General features: G+C 39.0%; 1 protein-coding gene across 3 annotated transcripts in view; it reads left to right on the forward strand.

The window, feature by feature from the left end:
* The window catches only part of ESRP2 (epithelial splicing regulatory protein 2), a 41,234-nt gene extending 23,899 nt beyond the window's left edge, over window positions 1-17,335 (forward strand). The window contains exons 11-17 of one of the 3 annotated variants that reach the window (XM_051771265.1): window positions 404-705; window positions 1,430-1,651; window positions 2,925-3,123; window positions 4,342-4,534; window positions 5,564-5,741; window positions 12,966-13,077; window positions 15,956-16,102. In XM_051771265.1, coding sequence (XP_051627225.1) covers window positions 404-705; window positions 1,430-1,651; window positions 2,925-3,123; window positions 4,342-4,534; window positions 5,564-5,741; window positions 12,966-13,055 — 1,184 coding nt within the window. In that variant the 3' untranslated portion in view covers window positions 13,056-13,077; window positions 15,956-16,102. Of the gene's footprint in view, window positions 1-403; window positions 706-1,429; window positions 1,652-2,924; window positions 3,124-4,341; window positions 4,535-5,563; window positions 13,078-15,955 lie in introns of all 3 variants that reach the window. The other 2 variants (XR_007900495.1, XM_051771266.1) reach the window with 2 other exon arrangements.
* Window positions 17,336-18,247: the final 912 nt, after the last annotated feature.

Genomic DNA, 18,247 nt, shown 5'->3' on the forward strand with positions numbered 1-18,247 from the left:
TGGATAATGAAGTAGCTTTTCCTGGTTTGCCTTACAAGAATACTTGACCCTGTCAAGTTCTGTTTTGACGTGGTTGAAAGTGAGCTGTCAGCATTTGGGCTGTGATGTTCACGGGCAGGTCTTGCTGTCTGGGAGGAAGATGAGCTCTTGCAGTGGAGGCACCTGTGTGGATTTGTATAAGTTCACACTGATCTCATCTTTGTTCCAATTTCATTAAAACATAAAACACTTTCAGGGTCAGAGATTTTCACTTCAGAATAGATTGCTGAGAGTTAGTAGTGCCTCAGGTCTTCTGTGGGTTTGTTGTTCTCTACTCCCCTCCTGTATTTTTCCTTCCTGCTTCGCCATTGCTCTGTCTTACAGAAGTGACCAGCATGACCACGTGCTGTTCTCTGTCCACCAGGCACCTCCAATGAAGTGGCCCAGTTCTTATCCAAGGAGAACCAAGTTATCATCCGGATGAGAGGCCTTCCATTCACTGCTACGCAGGAGGATGTCCTGGGGTTCCTGGGGCCCGAGTGCCCAGTCACAGGAGGGAAAGAGGGACTTCTCTTTGTCAAGTACCCAGATGGCAGGCCCACAGGAGACGCATTTGTGTTATTTTCCTGCGAAGAATATGCACAAAGTGCACTTAAAAAGCACAAAGAAATACTTGGAAAACGTTACATAGAACTCTTCAGGAGCACAGCAGCAGAAGTCCAACAGGTTGTAACTATTGACTGTGAGACTCAAAACTAAGAAGAATCCCTTTTGACAAAACTAAAGCTGTAGCCTCTTTTTTGGTACCTCTTTCAGTAGAGTGTGTTTATTTGTGATAATCATCACTGAAAATGTTTTTCAGCAGTAAGCCCTAACACATCATATTTTCATTTTGTCATTTGGGAACGAGTCAACAGGACATGCCGAGATCGAAGTCTCTTACAGTTCTTATTTATTTGTTTGTTTTCTTCAGAAGCTCTGTACTTGGAGATGAGCACTCAGGTTAAAAAAGCAAACACTCTCACTTAACCAGTCAGGTTTTACGAATAAATTAGAGCTCGTATTTTTACTTATTGGTTATTTCAGGTCTCAGTTCTTTTAAAATGACTTGTTTTAATTAGCCCTAACTTAACTAAGAACTGTATGTGACAATACTGATTTATTAGCACAAATGTGGTTTCAGATATTATAAAATCAACTGTAATTGGCTTTTAACCTTTTTTATATTGAGATTAGAAAAGTCTGTTATTAGAGTCTAGCAAATTGAATTTGTTAGCCTTTCCCTCTCCCTTTCTGAGTTTGAAGCTTTCAAATGCCCAACAGGAAAGTAACAGCAGTAATCTGGTTTAAGAAGGGGTTTTTTCCATGCTGTTGGAAAAAGTACTGTGAGAGTTGGTCTGTGCTCAGGCAGATGATGTGTAAATCTGTCGCTGTGCTTTTTCCCCAACAGGTACTTAATCGATATATGTCAACACCTCTCATCCCAACCCTGCCAACTCCCATCATCCCAGTCATCCCCCCGCCCTACACCATTGCCACGGGCAGTGTCCGGGACTGTGTCCGGCTCCGAGGGCTCCCGTACACCGCGGGCATCGATGACATCCTGGAATTCATGGGAGACGCCACCGGGGACATCAAGCCCCATGGAGTTCACATGGTCCTTAATCAGCAGGTAACAGCACTTTGCCTGGGAGGATTGACTTGCCGGTGTCTGAACGGAGTTGGAAGTCAGGGCAGCTTAGCTGATCCTGGCTGTGCTTCAGTCTTTAACTTTGGGAAAATACAATGTTCTCTTTGTCTCTTTTCCTCATTTCTCTTCCCCTTTTACATACAGACTTGCTTTTCTTTCTCTGTATGTGTGTATGCATCAGTCTGGGGAGGATGAAACCTGTTCTTATACTGATAATGTTCTTCAACCCTGTTGAAATGGTTCTTATGTTTCCATGAGGTGCTGGAGATATACAAGAGAGAAATGTCTCTTATTAGATGGCATAACTGCTCTGTCAGCCTTGGGGTTCCTACTGTGTTGTTTGAGTGGTATTTGTGTCAAAATTAGGTTTTCCTAACTTATAATTTGACTAGAGATTTCTCAGGCTTTAAAGGAAGTTGCTAATTAAAAATTGTGGTTTGAGTATATTTTAATGACATGATCATAGGGATATATTTTCCCTGTTGCCTTGTGTTAAAAAAACTCTCAGCCACAGAAATACTGAGGTATTAAAGAAAACAAATGAAACAGGTTGTCTATACTTGTTTTGATTTTTATCTTTATTTTTTTTTTTTTTGGTTAAAGAAATTTTTAGTATTTTATGTATACAACTGTGTCTGTCAGATTGCAGAAAATCAGACCTGGAAATCAATTTCTGATGTAGCTATGGACTTTACTGAAGGATCTGGAGCTGTTGTTCCTAAAAAGTAGTTGCAGGGAAGGCAAAGCCAGACTCTTCCTAGAGCTTCACAGCAAAAGAATAAGGGATAGTGTTTATAAATTGCATCAAGAAAAATCCCATTTAGGTGAAAAGGAAAAAACAAAATCACAATGAGAAATTAGCTAAGCACCCAAACAGGTTCCCAGAGATGGTGTGGAATCTCCACCCCTGGAGATCCTCAGATATCAAGTGGAGAAGGCAATGAGTGGCCTGATATAACTTGAAGGTTTGTCATGCTTTGAGCAGCCTTTGGATTAGAGACCTCCAAACTTTTTTTTCCGTGCTTCATGATTCTCCGTTTTTTTCTGCAGAAGAGTGAAGCATTGTGTTAACTGGGAACTGCTTGCATGTGTCTTGATTTTTCTGCTCCTATAAATAATTGTTGGGTCAATAGTCATTAGTGCCAGAGGAGGAAGAGCAATACAGACTTTCAGTAGATGTTTGATCTTGCATTTCTTGTGATCTGGGTGATTTAACAACAGACTGACTTACAATTATTTCCCCGCCTCCCCCTAGGGACGACCATCAGGTGATGCTTTTATCCAAATGAAATCTGCTGACAAAGCCTTTATGGTGGCTCAAAAATGTCACAAAAAAATGATGAAGGACCGTTATGTGGAAGTATTCCAGTGTTCAGGAGAGGAGATGAACTTTGTTTTAATGGGTGGCACTTTAAATCGTAGTGGCTTATCCCCACCGCCATGTAAGTTACCATGTAAGTCTCCAATTCTTCTGCTCTCTGCTGCTAAAGGCTGACATGTGGTAGGTGCTGAAGCTTGTGGCCTTTCACCTTTTGACTCGGTTTTGCCATGATCAATATACATGCTGAGATTGGAATTGTTCCCTTTGGGCAATAATGGGACTGATCAGAGGCGTTTTTATTGTATTTTCGGTGATGAGTAGAGGGCAGCAAGGCCTTGCCAGTGAAATTGTTGCACACTTTGCTTTTGATGGGTGTACTGTTCTTCTGAGCTCTGCAGTAGACTTGCCTGTAGTGAAACCTACTTGCAATTAGGGGATTTTTAAAATAGGGAGAAGTTCTATACTCTAGCTGCCGATGAGTGCTCTTGCTATCTTGCCTTAGAGCATTGAGAAGGTACTCTTTGGGCTTATTTTTGAAGGAAAACACCCATTGGGTTGATATACTAACAGACTACAGAGTGGTGAAGTTAGACGGATTTTAATTCTTTTATTTTAAAATCACAGTGAACATTATTGAGGAACTAAAATGAACCTTTACTGTACTGTTCTAATTAGTGTCACTACCAAATCACAAAGCAGATACTGACGTGTATTTGCAAAAGAGTAAAAAGCTGCCAAATATAGTATATAAAAACAATCTGACTGCACACCAAGCTAAGCTTAATATTCCTATACAAATTAGGTAATTGTTCATCAAAATGCATCAGACTAGTGATCTAGTGGGTTATTCTCTTTTCCATTTGATATATCCTAAAAATACTTTTTGAAGCCACAGGAAGCTTATACATGAAGAAGACTCATGGTCAGCAGTTATGGATGCCCATGTGTAGCTCCTATTTTGATACTTTTGTCCCACAGAGTACAACTTCTGTAAGAAAAAATGAGGGTGTGTTGGTGTGCACGCCTGCTTTCTCTATGCACATGGCTTTATGCTTTCTTTGAATAACTCTCAAGTTCCCTACTTTCCATTTACATGTGGACAAGGCCTCTCAGCTCTAGCAGTTGTGAACTTTCAGGAATTACTCATTCCAAATGTTCCAGTTGTCATTCATGGTGACACAGCAAGGGTCTCCAGGGGAGAGGTTAGAGACAAGTCTTTGCTCAGGTGTTTATCTATCGTGCCCAGATGGTTTCAATCAATTTTAGTGACATTGCTGTAGGAAAGGAATTACACATCCTAGAGACCTCCATTCTGATTGCTTTTTGCTGCTGTGTCCTGGTTTGGTTTTAGGTCTCTCTCCACCAGCTTATGCTGCTTTCCAGACAGCAGCTGTGATTCCAGCAGAGGCAGCACTGTACCAGCCACAAGCCCTCTTGCCAACCACCAGGACTCCCCAGGCCTCTGCAGCTGCTCCTCCAGCTGTTACCTACTACCCAGCTCAGGCTGCTCAGCTTTATATGAATTACACAGCTTACTATCCCAGGTAACCCCAAGATTTAACTGCTTCTCTTGACCTTTCATCTCAGTGCAGCAGGCAACTGGGTGGTCACTTGTGAACAGCCCTTAAATTTGTACTTCTGGGGTAGGTGATCCTGGGAACTCGATGTTTGGTAGCAGAGGCAGTAACCATTTTAACTGATTCTCTGTGACCTCGCAGTGAAGTTCGTCTCTTCTGTAGGTTCTGTTGGAATCTCATGATAATGTTGGTCTAATATTTAACAGAGTTTTTTGGCACTGAGGCAATGTCAGCAAGGCAGTTCTATTTCTTGGCCAGGAGAGAAGCTGTGTCAATAAATGCCTCTACACACTCATCTCTTAGTTTGTTCTTTTACTTACAACGCTGTTTCCATACTGAAAGGCTCATCATAGGTGTGTACTAGTTTTGATTTTGTGTATCACTGAGACCAAAGAACACTTTTACATGTGAAAGCAAAGCAGATATCCACCTTTTCCCTTCCCAGAGATGATATCAGCATGAGTCACTGCAGTCTGGAGCTTGGGTCCATGGGGAAATAGCTTGTTCATTGGTAGTTCCTAGGCTTGTGACACTTGTTAGCTTGAGTATGTGGTAACTTGCTGTATGGGTCCTGGCCAGAGCTGGAGATGCTAACTCATGGCTATTTTGTGGCTCAGAAATGCCAGATTTGGGCATTTGCCTGCTTTTCATGTTATGACACACCCCTCTCCTTTTTTCTTTAGGAAATTATTAACTATTTTAAGTCTTCTGCAGCTACTTTTTGTTTTCCCCTGTGAAATAACAAGTGCCACTCCTTATGTCTTTAGCTACAAATGTTAGCTATTTTCCTTTCCCTCCTTTCTCTAAAAATAGATCATCAGATGCTGAAGAGAAATTAAGAAAGTCCACAGAGCAATCCACATCAGGGCTGTTTGATTTTCTGTGGTATTGGGGTTTACTTTCAGACTTAAATTTTCAGATTCATCTTTGCCTATTCCAAGAACTAGAACTGGCTACTGGTTTTCATAACAGTTTTGCTCCCTCTTTCTCTTTCAGTCCTCCAGTGTCTCCTACCACAGTGGGGTACATTGCAGCTCCTCCAGGAGCTGTAGCTGCTGCTGCCACTGCCACCCACACTCCGATCCTGCCCCAGCCTGGAGCGCTGGTCCGGATGCAGGGCTTGCCATACAACACAGGAATGAAGGAGATACTCAGCTTCTTCCAGGGCTACCAGGTTAGTTTGCAGTTCCTGTGCTTGCCATTGTATTTGGACCTTCGAGTCTTGATCGGTGGAGATCAGATGGAGCCAAGTGAGTGCTTTTGGAATCTGCCAAACGAGTGTGCAGGCTCCATATTTAACTGCCAGACCAAAGTGTAGCACACAGTCTGCCTTATTTCTTATATAATAAACATATCCTAATTAGAAAGCAGTGATTTAGTGTCTAGGTTTAGGGTTTGAGTTTGAAGAGCAAGAAAGTGCAGAGCCCCGTTGTGAGTGGGGCTGGAAGGGGCTGCCAGAGGAAGGGGAGCTGCCAAAAGCTTTCGGTCCTGACCACTTTTTGGTAGGAGCCTTAGGTAGGCCCAGTGTTTGTCCTTCAAGACTTAAGTGTTAAAGTCTGCTGAGAGCAAATTTCTAGTACAGAGGGCTCTGAGCTGGCTGTGGTGACTTGCTTGCAAGAGAAAGACAGATGCCTCTGTCAGACACTCTTTCAAGTACTGACTATTTTGGTCACAGACAGGAATATTTTCCATTAAAATTGCATTACATTGCAAACGAAAGGAAAACTGTATTCTCCAAACTGTTTGTCCTGATAGCAAATATTCTACATGCTATAGATAATTTCAGTCAGTATGTATTGATTGACTGCTCTCAGTGAGCAAACGTATAGAACTTGTCTTCTTGATAAATTAAAAAAAGAAACACCAAGTACAAACATTTTTTCCAGTAACACTTGTTTGAATTGATGGAATGGGTCCTTTCATGTCTTCTGCCCTTTGTCTCAGAGGATATTGTATCTATAATCATGTTTTGTCATCACAAGTTTATTAAGAAGAAAGATAATTGAATATGGTATATTCCAGTCCATATTTAACTTCTGTGGATAATAACAGCACTTACACAACTGCCAGCTCTGCTCTTCTGGGTACTAGTCAGAAGCCCTGACGTAAAATCCTCTTGGTGGGTCTCAAACCATTGCCAGTGATTTGTGTGAAAAGGTTTTGCATGTTTTTCCTGCAGCATTCTGTAAGGTGGATAACAGTGATAGTGCTAAAGTGTAGGATGCAGGTGGATTCTTTTTAAGGCGTAGCAGCAGTTAATAGGAAACACTCAGGCATGGTATGTTTTCTTTTTTTATTTCTTTTTTTATCTTAAGATTCTTAAAGAACAATGAGCTTTAATTTGTAGAGCCAACTATCTGCTGTGTAAGTGAATGTACACTGAGAACAGATGCTTAAATGTGTATGTTCCAAGTTTTCAGTACTTGGAAGATGCAGTGCTCTACCTATTGTGTCTTTTTCAAATGTTACATTTGTTTAAAACAGTTTTACATACTCAGTTTCTCAGTGGAAAAATTTGAAGATTAGCACATAAGAAGTGTGATAAATTTTGACAAAGATTAAAAAGAAACTAAATTTGTTGTGGTTTAAGGACTTTTTCTTCAACAGAAAAGAGTTCAAACCAAATTCAATTATTTGTGGCTTTCATGATTTCCACACAAACAGTAATAATAATTCATCTTGCTGTTTAGGCACTGATATTTTGCCTTGCAGTTTTTTTCAGCTGACTGGGGTTTTTGGTGGGTAGGTGGTAGATGTATTAGAACCTTAAGTGGGGAAGCCTATTTTCGAAACTGAAATTCAGCTAGAAGTAAACAAGTGCACCTTTGAAAAATGTGGCCTGCACCCGTCTGTGCATGGAACAGGTCAGTGACAATCTTTAGTAGCTCTATTTCCCACTAAATCTTTAGTTTAGTGAATCTGGACTTTGTGTCTGGTGCTGTTTGCCCTTTTCCTTCTTTCTGCATTTGGAGAGCAGTTCATGGTGTTTGTATTGCATAGTTAAAGGATTAGATGAATAGAAATTTTGCCACAAGGTGAAAACTATGTTCTGCTGCTGCAACCTCCTGTCATCATCAGTTACTGTTATTAAATTGGTCACCTCTTCAGATTCTCTAGAAGATGTTGTCCAAATGAGATCGGGTTCAAAATCTTATAAAGAAGCCAAGGAATTCTTTTGAATTGTTCTTGGAACCCTGTGTGTGGTAATGCTGGTTTTATACTCTCTGATTCCTTTAGGGGAAAAAGAGGTGGTGACTTACTGTAATGGGACAAAATTATATCTCTGGAGCAATAACTAATCTTTTTTTTTTTTCTTTTTTTCCTCCCCTTTCCTCACATTATTTTTTCATTTTCTGCTGCTGCCCAAGGATTTATTACATCATTCTTCTGCTTGTTCATAAAGTGAGCCCCTAATAATCATCAGTGGTTTGGTGTGGTTTTAATCTATGTAGAGCTAATTGATGTTGGTGTTCAATGGGCTTCAGTGTTGGTGCTCTGGGAATCAGATCGGAGATGCTGAGACTGAAGGGTGATTTTTGTCTTTTTATGTCCTTTTCTGAAAGGAACAGGGTTTCAGTTTTAGTTCTTGCTTTATTCTCTTCTGGTTTTTTCCTTCAGTCTTCATGGGCTCTATATATTGCATGTGTGCACATGTTGCTACTTAAGTGAAAGCACCTTTCATACCAGACCTGCCTCTTCAGAGATAGACTTTGCTTATCGTGGGCTTCAACAAGCTGGTCTCAACATCAGTACATGCTTCTAATAACAAATAATGTAAAAGTCTGCAGATCAGCATTTTAATTTTAGTTTAATTTTATCAACGTTAGCCTCTTGCTTAGTGTTTCAGCAGCTTGATTTGTTCTCATGGTTCTGCTTTCTTGTTTTTATTGTTGAAAATTCCTTCTATTTATTGTAACTTGGATTAAACAATCAAAAAACTTGTGAAAAATTTTAGTAGTAAATCTTGGAGATGGTAATTTTCCCCATTACCTTTCTGAATATAATTGTAGTGTACTGTAATCTTCAAAACAGCTATTGTTAGTACTCTCTGACTCAGTAATACATCTTAAACTGCTTTTTAGTTGCACTGTAATGCAACAGGACCATTGATTTGAGTCCAATTGTATACTGGATACATAGCTAAAGGATACATAGCTAAAAAACAACAACAAAATCCAAACCAACTAAAACTACATTGAAAAAACAACAAACCCCAAAATAACCAAAACAACAAAATCAGAGACTTCACTATGCAATTCATAGGACAGTGGGGTGACAGTAGTTGCTTTGACAAGTGCTAAAACACCTGCTAGAAGAAGTGGTGCAAAAATATTAATTACATGCAACAAGACTCCTCAGTGTTCCTTTAGGTCATTGCTCTGTACAGCTGTAGAAGCAGTGAGAAAACTCAAGTAAATAATGAAGGAACAGGGGTAGTAGTGGTCATGGATTTATGTGAGGTTGGTGTGTATCAGAACAAACTTTTTCACTTAAATATCTTTATTTTTTTTCACATTTAGTGGCTAAATTCTCTATGGATTTTACTACTTAGCCACTGAACGAATCAATGAGAAATATTTCTAGTCTCCAAATACTGACTCTTTTGTTTGTTTTTCTATGAGAATGCAAATACTGACCCAGTTGGTATCGTGACAAGAACCGTTGGGTTAGGTTAATGAATAAGCAGAGGCAATTTAACTGTGCCCCTGTCTTAGCTGCCCAAAGCCAGTTCCCAGCTGTTGTCTTGGCTGGGATTCAGCATGCATTTCGGAGGACTTACCCAGTTTCTTGGAGGTTGGCATGAATGTGAATTCATACCTGCCTGAAAAAGACCCTGTGGATTAGTGCTTAGAAAGCAGACTGCTATTTAGGTAAGCTCTAAGTATAGTAGTAAAAAAAATAAACTAGAAGATGACTAAGATTTAGGGACCATGGGCACTTTATTTAAAGCCTCCTGAACTTGCTGAAAAAGACTAGAATGGAAATGTAGGAACTTTTGTGTACATGTTTTTAGGTAAGAGAAGCTTAAAATAAATACTGTTCTTTCAACCTGTACTGGGCTTTGGTGCCTGTTGTCCGCAGTTAAAAAGACCTTTTGCAGTATATTAATCCTCCAAGTCTTCAGAGACCCAGAATTCAAGGCTTGTCACTGGAGGGGAGGAGGGCGACTTGTGCTTAAAACAGTAATAAGGAAATGAAAGGAAGTGGGTGCATGGCTAAATTCCAAGGGCATTAGCAACATTTCTCTCTTGTGTCAGGACAGCTGATTTCATTGTTACTGACTTTTTAGGGATTAGGTTTTTTTCTCTGAAATGCATGCTTAAACAAAGAAGTATTCTCTGTTTCCTATGGGTTCCTTTTGAAATCTGACTCTTTGTAGTCTGAGAAGGACACCCCATCATCTGTATGCCAATCCTAGGGATAGCACATTTTGACTAGGGAAGGGAAAGGGGATAGAATTCCCACTTACTGGTATTTGAAGTCATCTGGCAATACAGACACTATTTTATGCTCACCCCCATGCTCTCAGAATAGAGAACGCTGTTTGTTTGGCTTTAGTCCTAAATGTATCTTCCACCTGAAAGTGTTGCCTGTGTGGAGAAACCATCTATGAGACTGGGACTGGTAAATTAGTGGTTCCAGTTTCTGTCTGCTGCTTCCCACGCTGAAGCAAGGCTGAAGTGGCAGCTTGAACAGGCATTACCTGGTACAGGGACAGGCAGGCTCTGACACACAAACCCTTCCAGTGGGGTCTCTCTGACACACAAACCCTTCCAGTGGGGTCTCTCTGACACACAGACCACTCCAGTGGGGTCTCTCTGACACACAGACCACTCCAGTGGGGTCCCTTCCTCGGAGTGCTCCCGTGGCTGCTGGTGAATATCAGCACTGTTGTGAATATGAGACACTTCAGGGGCAAAGCCAGTTTAGGGCATTTCTCCTGACTCTTGTGCTAAAGGTTGCAGTTACCTAGTCATCAGATCTCCTTTTATGTTCCAGACTTGGTCTATCTAGGCTTTTTCCCGAAGTCTGAGAGATCCCTCTGGGAACTGTTCTGTTATGGTTTATTGGTAGTTTAGGCCATAATTGCAGCTGCCATCCAGGAAGTGGCCATTTTTCCTGTGATGTTTCCCTTTTATTTGCTCCCATTTTTTCCCAGTTGAGGTGTACCTAAATATACTTTCCTGTTTGTTTTTTTTAGCAGTGTTTTTTTTCTTTTTCACCTAGATTGCTTTGTATGTGCTGTTTTTAGACTGAGCTTTGAATGTTCACTGTAGGAACTGCAAAAATGAAACGGAAATCAATGACTTACTGGTTAGTGACCTGGTTAAATCTGTGCATAGTATGTGAGGGGATGAGAACAGTCCCATATTTCCCTCACCATAGATGAAAGAAATAAAAGAGGAAAAAATGTACAAAGAGAAAGTGTAGTATACTACCTCTTTATTAACCAGTTTACCCTTGGCTTTGTCCTGTGTGGTTGAATACTTTTGTTTTGTTCTTATGGATTCTGAAATGCAGATAGAATCAGAAGTATGTTCACAATCATGTGCTTACTCAGGCAAATTAGGGTAGTTTTTATTTCATTTGAAGAATTTCCTGTTGCACAGCTTCTGTTTTAATTGACTGCAGTCTCTTACCTATTGTTCTTGCGATTAGAAGCTGCTTCTATCGCTAGGTCTTTTGATGATTTTTTTTTTCTTCTTTCTGTTTCTCTTTCTTTAGGTCTGAGCCTAAGCTCTGACAACTTTGACTTTCTGTGCAGGATAATTTTCCCACTTTCATGTTTTCGACATAGTTTATTGCATTTCAAGCGTAACCTTTGAAATACTGTCCCTCACAAGAGCCTGTAGATCTTTGCCTACTGTACATCTACTGATAATCTAAAGTATGTACTATCTTGAGACATTCTTTCCAAAGAGCAAACTTACATTTTGTAGATTTGTTTCAAGGGCAGGTCTGGGAACTGATAAATCTAATATTTGCACGGTCTGGTTTCCCTAGCAGAGACTATCTAGAAAATACTTCTTATATTTGTCTTTTACTTAATGGCATGGGTCTAGATGTGAAGGTGACTAGAATTCAGTAGTAAAAATTCTGGGAGGTTCTTTTCTTTTATGTTCTCTGGGCTCCTGGTTATTGTTCTCTGTGAAAGGTGTATACTGGCTGTTTATTTCTTTTCAACTTCCCTTTGGATGGATACGATGTGTCCTGTATGCCCAAATATAACACCTTTTTCTCCCTAAGCTGGCAGGAGACTTTTTGTATTATAGAAATATCAAAGGAAGGCAGCATAGTACATCCATACTGTGTGCATTTGGCAATCATCTAAAATGTTAGTGCAAAACAGCCATTTTGTAGGGCAGGAAAACCTTCTTGCCACCAAAAGGATATTCGATAATTTGTGTTATGCTACACACTTTGTCTTCTGGATTATAGGAGCCACTTTGCAGCATGTGCAAGAATTCTCAATCCTTTTCCAGGATATAATTTGGCAAGATTATGAGATAAAAACAATGTTTCATATCCCCCAAGATGTATTTTCTGACTATGTGTTTTATATTTGTACCAGGCCAATAGTATGTGTGATTACTGTTCGGATTCAGGACCTCAAGTGAATCTTAGATCTGGTACATATATGAGTTTTTGTTTTAATTTGTTGGTGTGACTGTACTGTATAGTCACTATTTTTATTTTAATATACTACTTCTACAAATCTATCATGATGCAGCTACATGGATCATTTATTTCTTTTTTTCTATGTAGAAATATACCACACTGATATAAATTTTATCTTGTAGGTGCATTCATGCCAGGACACTGATTTTCTTTAATTGCATTGGTGTAGTCTATGTAGTGCAAGCATTATATGCAGTTAAAGTGTTTATCACTCTACCCTAGAGAAGGTGCAGTTTATTTCCATGGGTACATAAAAGGTCTGAACAAGGTCCATACACTTCTACCAATGCCCCACTTCAGTGTGCAGGCTGGGAGATGCTCATCTGTCCCAGTGAGAGCCATTACTGGAGGTGTCATTTTGCTCATGCAAACTTGAAGAGTTTGGTTACCTGATGCTGCCATCTCATGAGTAGAAGGAAAAAAAAAATGAGCACTTCATAATCTGAGCTAATTCCCTTCCTCAATAAGGAACAGTTCAAATACAGTTCAGAATTTTCCCCACAAGCATTTATTTTATATCTATTCCTATGACCAGTAATACAGTTGATGTACATTTTTTTTATCTTGTGTAAAAATAGCATCTGTCAAATTCACTGTCTCCTGCCAGTTATTATAGCTGATGCTCTTAATTATGGTTGCAAATGATCATCTGTGTGGGTTGCTGTAGCAGGACTGTTCCTTCTCTTGCTGACTCTCCCGTGTCACACTTGTACTGTAGTATGCACCCGATGACTACAATGGTCTGATTCAGCTGAGCGATCAAGCCAGGAGTGTGTTACAAGCACCGAAAGAGTGGGTCTGTTTGTAACTCTTTGTAACTTCTGAAGAAGGTAAGATATGACTGGCAGAACCTGTGTCTCCAGAGGTGAATGGGAAGGGAAAGAAGGGCTTGGTGATAGATTTTTTTTCTTGTGGCTTTTCCCCCTTATTAGCTTGCGTTGGGATCCTTGCATTAGTCCTTCTGCTTAAAAAATCAACTAACCTAAGGAAATGGGCCCACTGTGATCCGTGGTTGGGGTAGCAGTGGTGGAGGTAGTGTGATTGCCTGGTTCTGCTCAGATGGTGTGTTAAACTTCCAGCAGGGTTTCTTAGTGCTTGTTTCTCATGTAAAGCTTCCAGACCAATATTTTACTTTTAGTAGAGTGGTAGAAGATGATTTTTTTTCTTCCTCTTGCTAGAAAGCACGCGCTAAGTTGTGGGCAAAAAACCCCAGACCTCTGGCTTTGTCTTTTCTGTACGATATAGCTGGCTGGAGATTAATATTTCTGTTTCTTGATCTCCCTAATGCAATGTGAGCTATTACTTTATTTTTTTAGGAGAGGTTTTTTGGGTATAGTGACTTTCTGATGCAATTAACTAGATTTACTAACAGTAAACTTGCCTGCATATTTGGCACTAACACATAATTCTTTAAGAACTCGTTGTGGCCTGTGTGGAGTACTGGATGTCCCAGTACTATTGTATTCCATTCAAAATGCTACTGGTTAGTCAGTATAATTTTTTTCTCCTTAAGAAAAAAAAACACAACAAACTTTTAGTACAAATATGGCAATCAAATACTGTGCCTTAAGACAATTACCTTCATAGACAAAGGTACTTCCACATAAACACCATCAACTCAGTTGTTTTCAAATTAGTTGGTTTCTCATGATACTGTTGGATCTGCTGGGGAGCAGATAGACTAGAGGCTGCGTGGTCTGGTGATTAACTGGAAAACCAGATCAGCAGTAGATTTCTACTATGTATGGCATGGAAAAAGTCTTTGACTAATTCACAGAGTAGCTCATCCTGAATTCTAAGTGGCTCAAAGTAGTATTAAACATATACCACTCTTTTTAGAATTAAAAAAAAATCCAGATAAAATATTTCTTTGAATCTGAATCTAATTATAAAACACATATGTGCATAAAGAAAATCTATTTCTATCTCTATAAATCCATATGAATAAGAACTTAACCCTAGTGTGTCTTAAAATGAAACTGAAGGGGTTTATTTAACTCTTTTAATTATGTTGCTTGCAGAATGCATAAACTTCTCTGCTAGCTTTCTATGCAACCCTTATAACATGAATTTCCAGATCCTTACATTGGTATTACACCAATAAACTGTTTTTAAAGCTCTTCTCTGTGCTTAGAAGTCTAACTGTGCTCCATGTGTGTTTTCAGCTGACTCTAACCTGCAATATTAAATTTCTGTTCTGAGCTGGTGGTAAATGACTTCATCCCATATGGATTAATAACAGAGCTTGTTTGGAGTAGAGCATCTTTTAGCTCAGATTTCTGACTTAATCCAAACTGTGTTCAACTTTCTCTTTGAGCACAGTGTTATTCTGAAATAAACCAAGATTACTTCCAAAGTTGAAGTGGGCTTTAGACATGAGGGTTTTTATTTGTCTTTGAATTTCTTTCTGTATGCTATTTCTTGGCTAACTTTAGTTACCTGAGAAGAAATAATGCAAAGTCTGTACTAACTGTCTTATGCATGCTTTTGGTTTCTAATGTGTACCGTTGCTTATATCTTAAGAATATTTGTACTACCTGCTCAGTGTTTGGGTAAGTGAAGCTCTGGCATGTACTTGCTTTATTTCCATATGTTTGAATGTAAAGCTGTCAGAAACTGCTCTTGGTAATAACTGAGAATTCTATTTCTTACAGTATACCAGGCACACAAATTCTACAAAAGTGAAACCCTTAAATATTTTAACCTTTTATAAACTCAAGAGGACATATGTCACATGAACCTAACTTGAATTGGGTTAATACTCCTAAAATTGGTTGGTTCTCCAGCATGGTTTTGTCTGACACTGTTTTCTCCAACAAATTAACTTGTATGCTGAGCTTTTGATCCTTCAGCCTTTGGTTTTGAAACTTCACTGATATTCATTTCTATCCAACAAACAGGGGTTCCAAACTTACCTTGGAAGTACTTCCTGCATGTTATGGGAAATGGATGGAGTACAACAGGGCAGACAGATGTCTGCTTTGAACTCAGCAATTTGGAACTGCCTTTTAAGACTTTATGAGGGCTAATGCTCTCCAAAGTAAATCAACTCCAGTGACTAAATAATCTCATCTGCTACCCTGCTTTTTCTTAACCTTGTTAAAATTGCAATAAGTACTTATTTCAGTTGGACTGCACCAAATTTTACTTCATTTTTCTGAAAAATCTTTCTTGTGCTGTATGCTTGTGTTGAGTTCAGCTCATCCTCCCAACACAGAACTCGTAGCAGCTCTTTTATTTTTTGTGTATGTGTTTTTGTTTGTTTGTTTGTTTTTTTAACTGTATGTGTGAGTATTCACATACCTTATATATATCCTTTGTCACTTGGCCAGTAGTCCACATAGTACAAGAACTATTCATTGAATGCCTGGACTTTCTTGCTCCATTTACCTTTTATTAACATCTACGTCTTTATTTTCTTATCAACCTTTAATTTCAATTGCTTCTCTAGCAAAATTTTTGCATGGAATTATGTCTATTCTATTCAGCACACCAGCAGAACAAGAGCTGCTGCTATTTGCCAAGCTAAAAGCTGAATTCTTCTAATCTTCAATCCCTTCTCCTCCTTCCCGCTCTCAACATCCAGAGTATTTTCACCACAGACACAGGAGTGGAGTGAACCAGATGTGCAGCATTAAAAATTGCATTTCCAGGTGTGGTCTCTGGTCTTTATAGTTTTTTTTCTTCTGTTTTCTTGTACCATTGCAGCTCCAAGCAGATTCCATCCTCATGCTTTACAACTTTAGTGGCCAGCCCAGTGGCGAGGCATTGGTGACTTTTCCAAGCCTGGATCTAGCTAAGAAAGCAGTGGCTGAGAAAAATGGACAGCTCCTGGGAAGCCGCTATGTAGAATTGTACCTGGTCTAACTGAACTCTCTCTGGGGATGAGGAGAGAATGTCGCACTCAACACCCTGCCTTTGGCAAAATAAGAAGTCTTCCCTTGCCCCCCGGGCAGCAACAAATGTGCCTTTTCAGCATAACAAGTTGGAATGCAGAGTGGTAAATGTCCTGTACTTAATTTGAAAAATGGTGCATCCTATGCCAAAGATAAAGTGAAAGCAAAAATTATGCAGTTAATTTACTTAATTTCTAATGTACTTGTGTAAAAATAAGTAAACCCACTCCTGGCATGTAGTTAATTCTGAAGACACTAACAGCACTTCAGCTATTGCAGCCTTGGGAGAAACTTAGTAGCATTTGAAGTGGAAAGCGAAGCTTGAGTCATTCAGATTCTTCTGTGTTTAGTTTTTAAGAGTTTACACTTGACAAAGTGTCCTGTTTTTTGTAGAGTTTAAATGTCTTTAGGAAGGTCTTTTGGAATGCATAACTTACCCAGTTCAAAGCATAGATCATATTGATTTTTGTTTTGTATTGTTCTCGACTGAAAAATATCAGGATGCTGGACCCCAAATGCAATTTTGCTTTTTCATGTTTTCATTAGACCTTGTTTTGCAAAGCCATATTTGTCTTTCTTACCAGTGTACTGCTGCCAACATGTAAAGAAAAAAAAATAAAACCAACATCAAAATCAGAAAAACCCTCCCTGCCTGCCCATAACTTGCTGCCCCCAGCCACAAACTTAATCTCTGCAGGACAAAAATGGCACATAAACCTGAGTACTGATAAGTTATATTTTTTTATTTAAGCATAATAGCTTTCAGATACTGTATTAAAGATTTTGCTCTAGTTTATGTGCATGCAATTTGTTTACATCTTTAAACTACTTTATTTGTATATTATGAAACAACAAGATATGTTGGAATCTGAATTCTCTAGTGCATGCTTTTTTCTTTTTCCCCTGTGTACATACATAAGCTAGAAGTACTTTTATGTCATGTAGCATGTGTTTAAAAAAAGACATCTGCTGTAGAAGCACTAAATGACTTTGTTTTTACTGTGCCTTACTTCAAAACCATTCCAAGTGCAATACCAGCAGAGCAAAATGTAATGAATTCTGTTGTTGACATGTTCATGGATGTCTGAATTGATCCTTTTTGTTAGTGTACAATTTGAGTTGTACTTTAAAGAACTGAATGATGTATGCTTCTTTATATTACAACAAATAAAAGAGATGCTTACTACGTGCATTGGCTTTTGAAAGTACGTTAAACTTTGGTTTAATGTATGCTTTGGTTTAATGTATTTTCACAGAGCATCATTCTTTGATAAATAACCTCTTACACACTTCTCTCTTCTCCTAGATTTAGATAAGCATTTGTACTTTGAGTGAATGGTATGACTTTTCTTGTGGTTTTTTTTTTCCTTTTTGAGTGTGCTGGTAAACCAGAAATGTGGATGAGGCATGTTTCTTTTGTAGTGGAACACTCTTTAGGCAACGGTGATGTAACTGTTTACATGCTTAGTGTTCTCATTCTGTTGCCAGAGGAAACAAAGTATTGAACTTGAAATTGTGTTCATGTTTGGATTTAATTGACCTAATGGGTCACTCGCTTTTCTGTGCAACCCAAAATGCTACATTTAAGTTATGATGGAGCCAGTCAGCCTTTTTATTGTAAAAATGGAGAAGGGGAGGGAATCATGTAAAGATAATAGGGTTTATTTCTCTCTAGTCAGAATTATCTCATGCCAGATGCCATTTCATCATTAAAATCTCCAGAAGGGAGTTTCAGCACAATTGGGTGGGACTGGAGGAAAAGCTTTTACATTATTTTAAAGTAGAACTGTTTGCATTACTCTGTTTCTAAGATTTATCTTTGTGAAATCTGCCACAAGCCTTACTTTTAAAGTAATTGAATAGTAGAAAGGATTGCATAATTTTAATTAACATGCTTCTCCCTTTTAAAAAATTTGGGACCTACATAGTCCGTCTGTTAAGACTTACAGTCTGCCATGGTCCAGCTGGTCACATCTTGGTTGTGGCTTTGCAATCTATTGAAATGTCTTATTTTTCTCTTAAAAAAAAACGCATGGAACTTGTGTTTTTCTGTTTCCTTGGCAAGCTGAGCCAGGGCTGCAGAGGAACACCTCAAGTAACATCA

The sequence above is a fragment of the Manacus candei genome, unplaced genomic scaffold, assembly GCF_025592945.1.
Source record: "Manacus candei isolate 608988 ecotype Guabito, Panama unplaced genomic scaffold, ASM2559294v1 h1tg000131l, whole genome shotgun sequence".
Taxonomy (NCBI): domain Eukaryota; kingdom Metazoa; phylum Chordata; class Aves; order Passeriformes; family Pipridae; genus Manacus; species Manacus candei.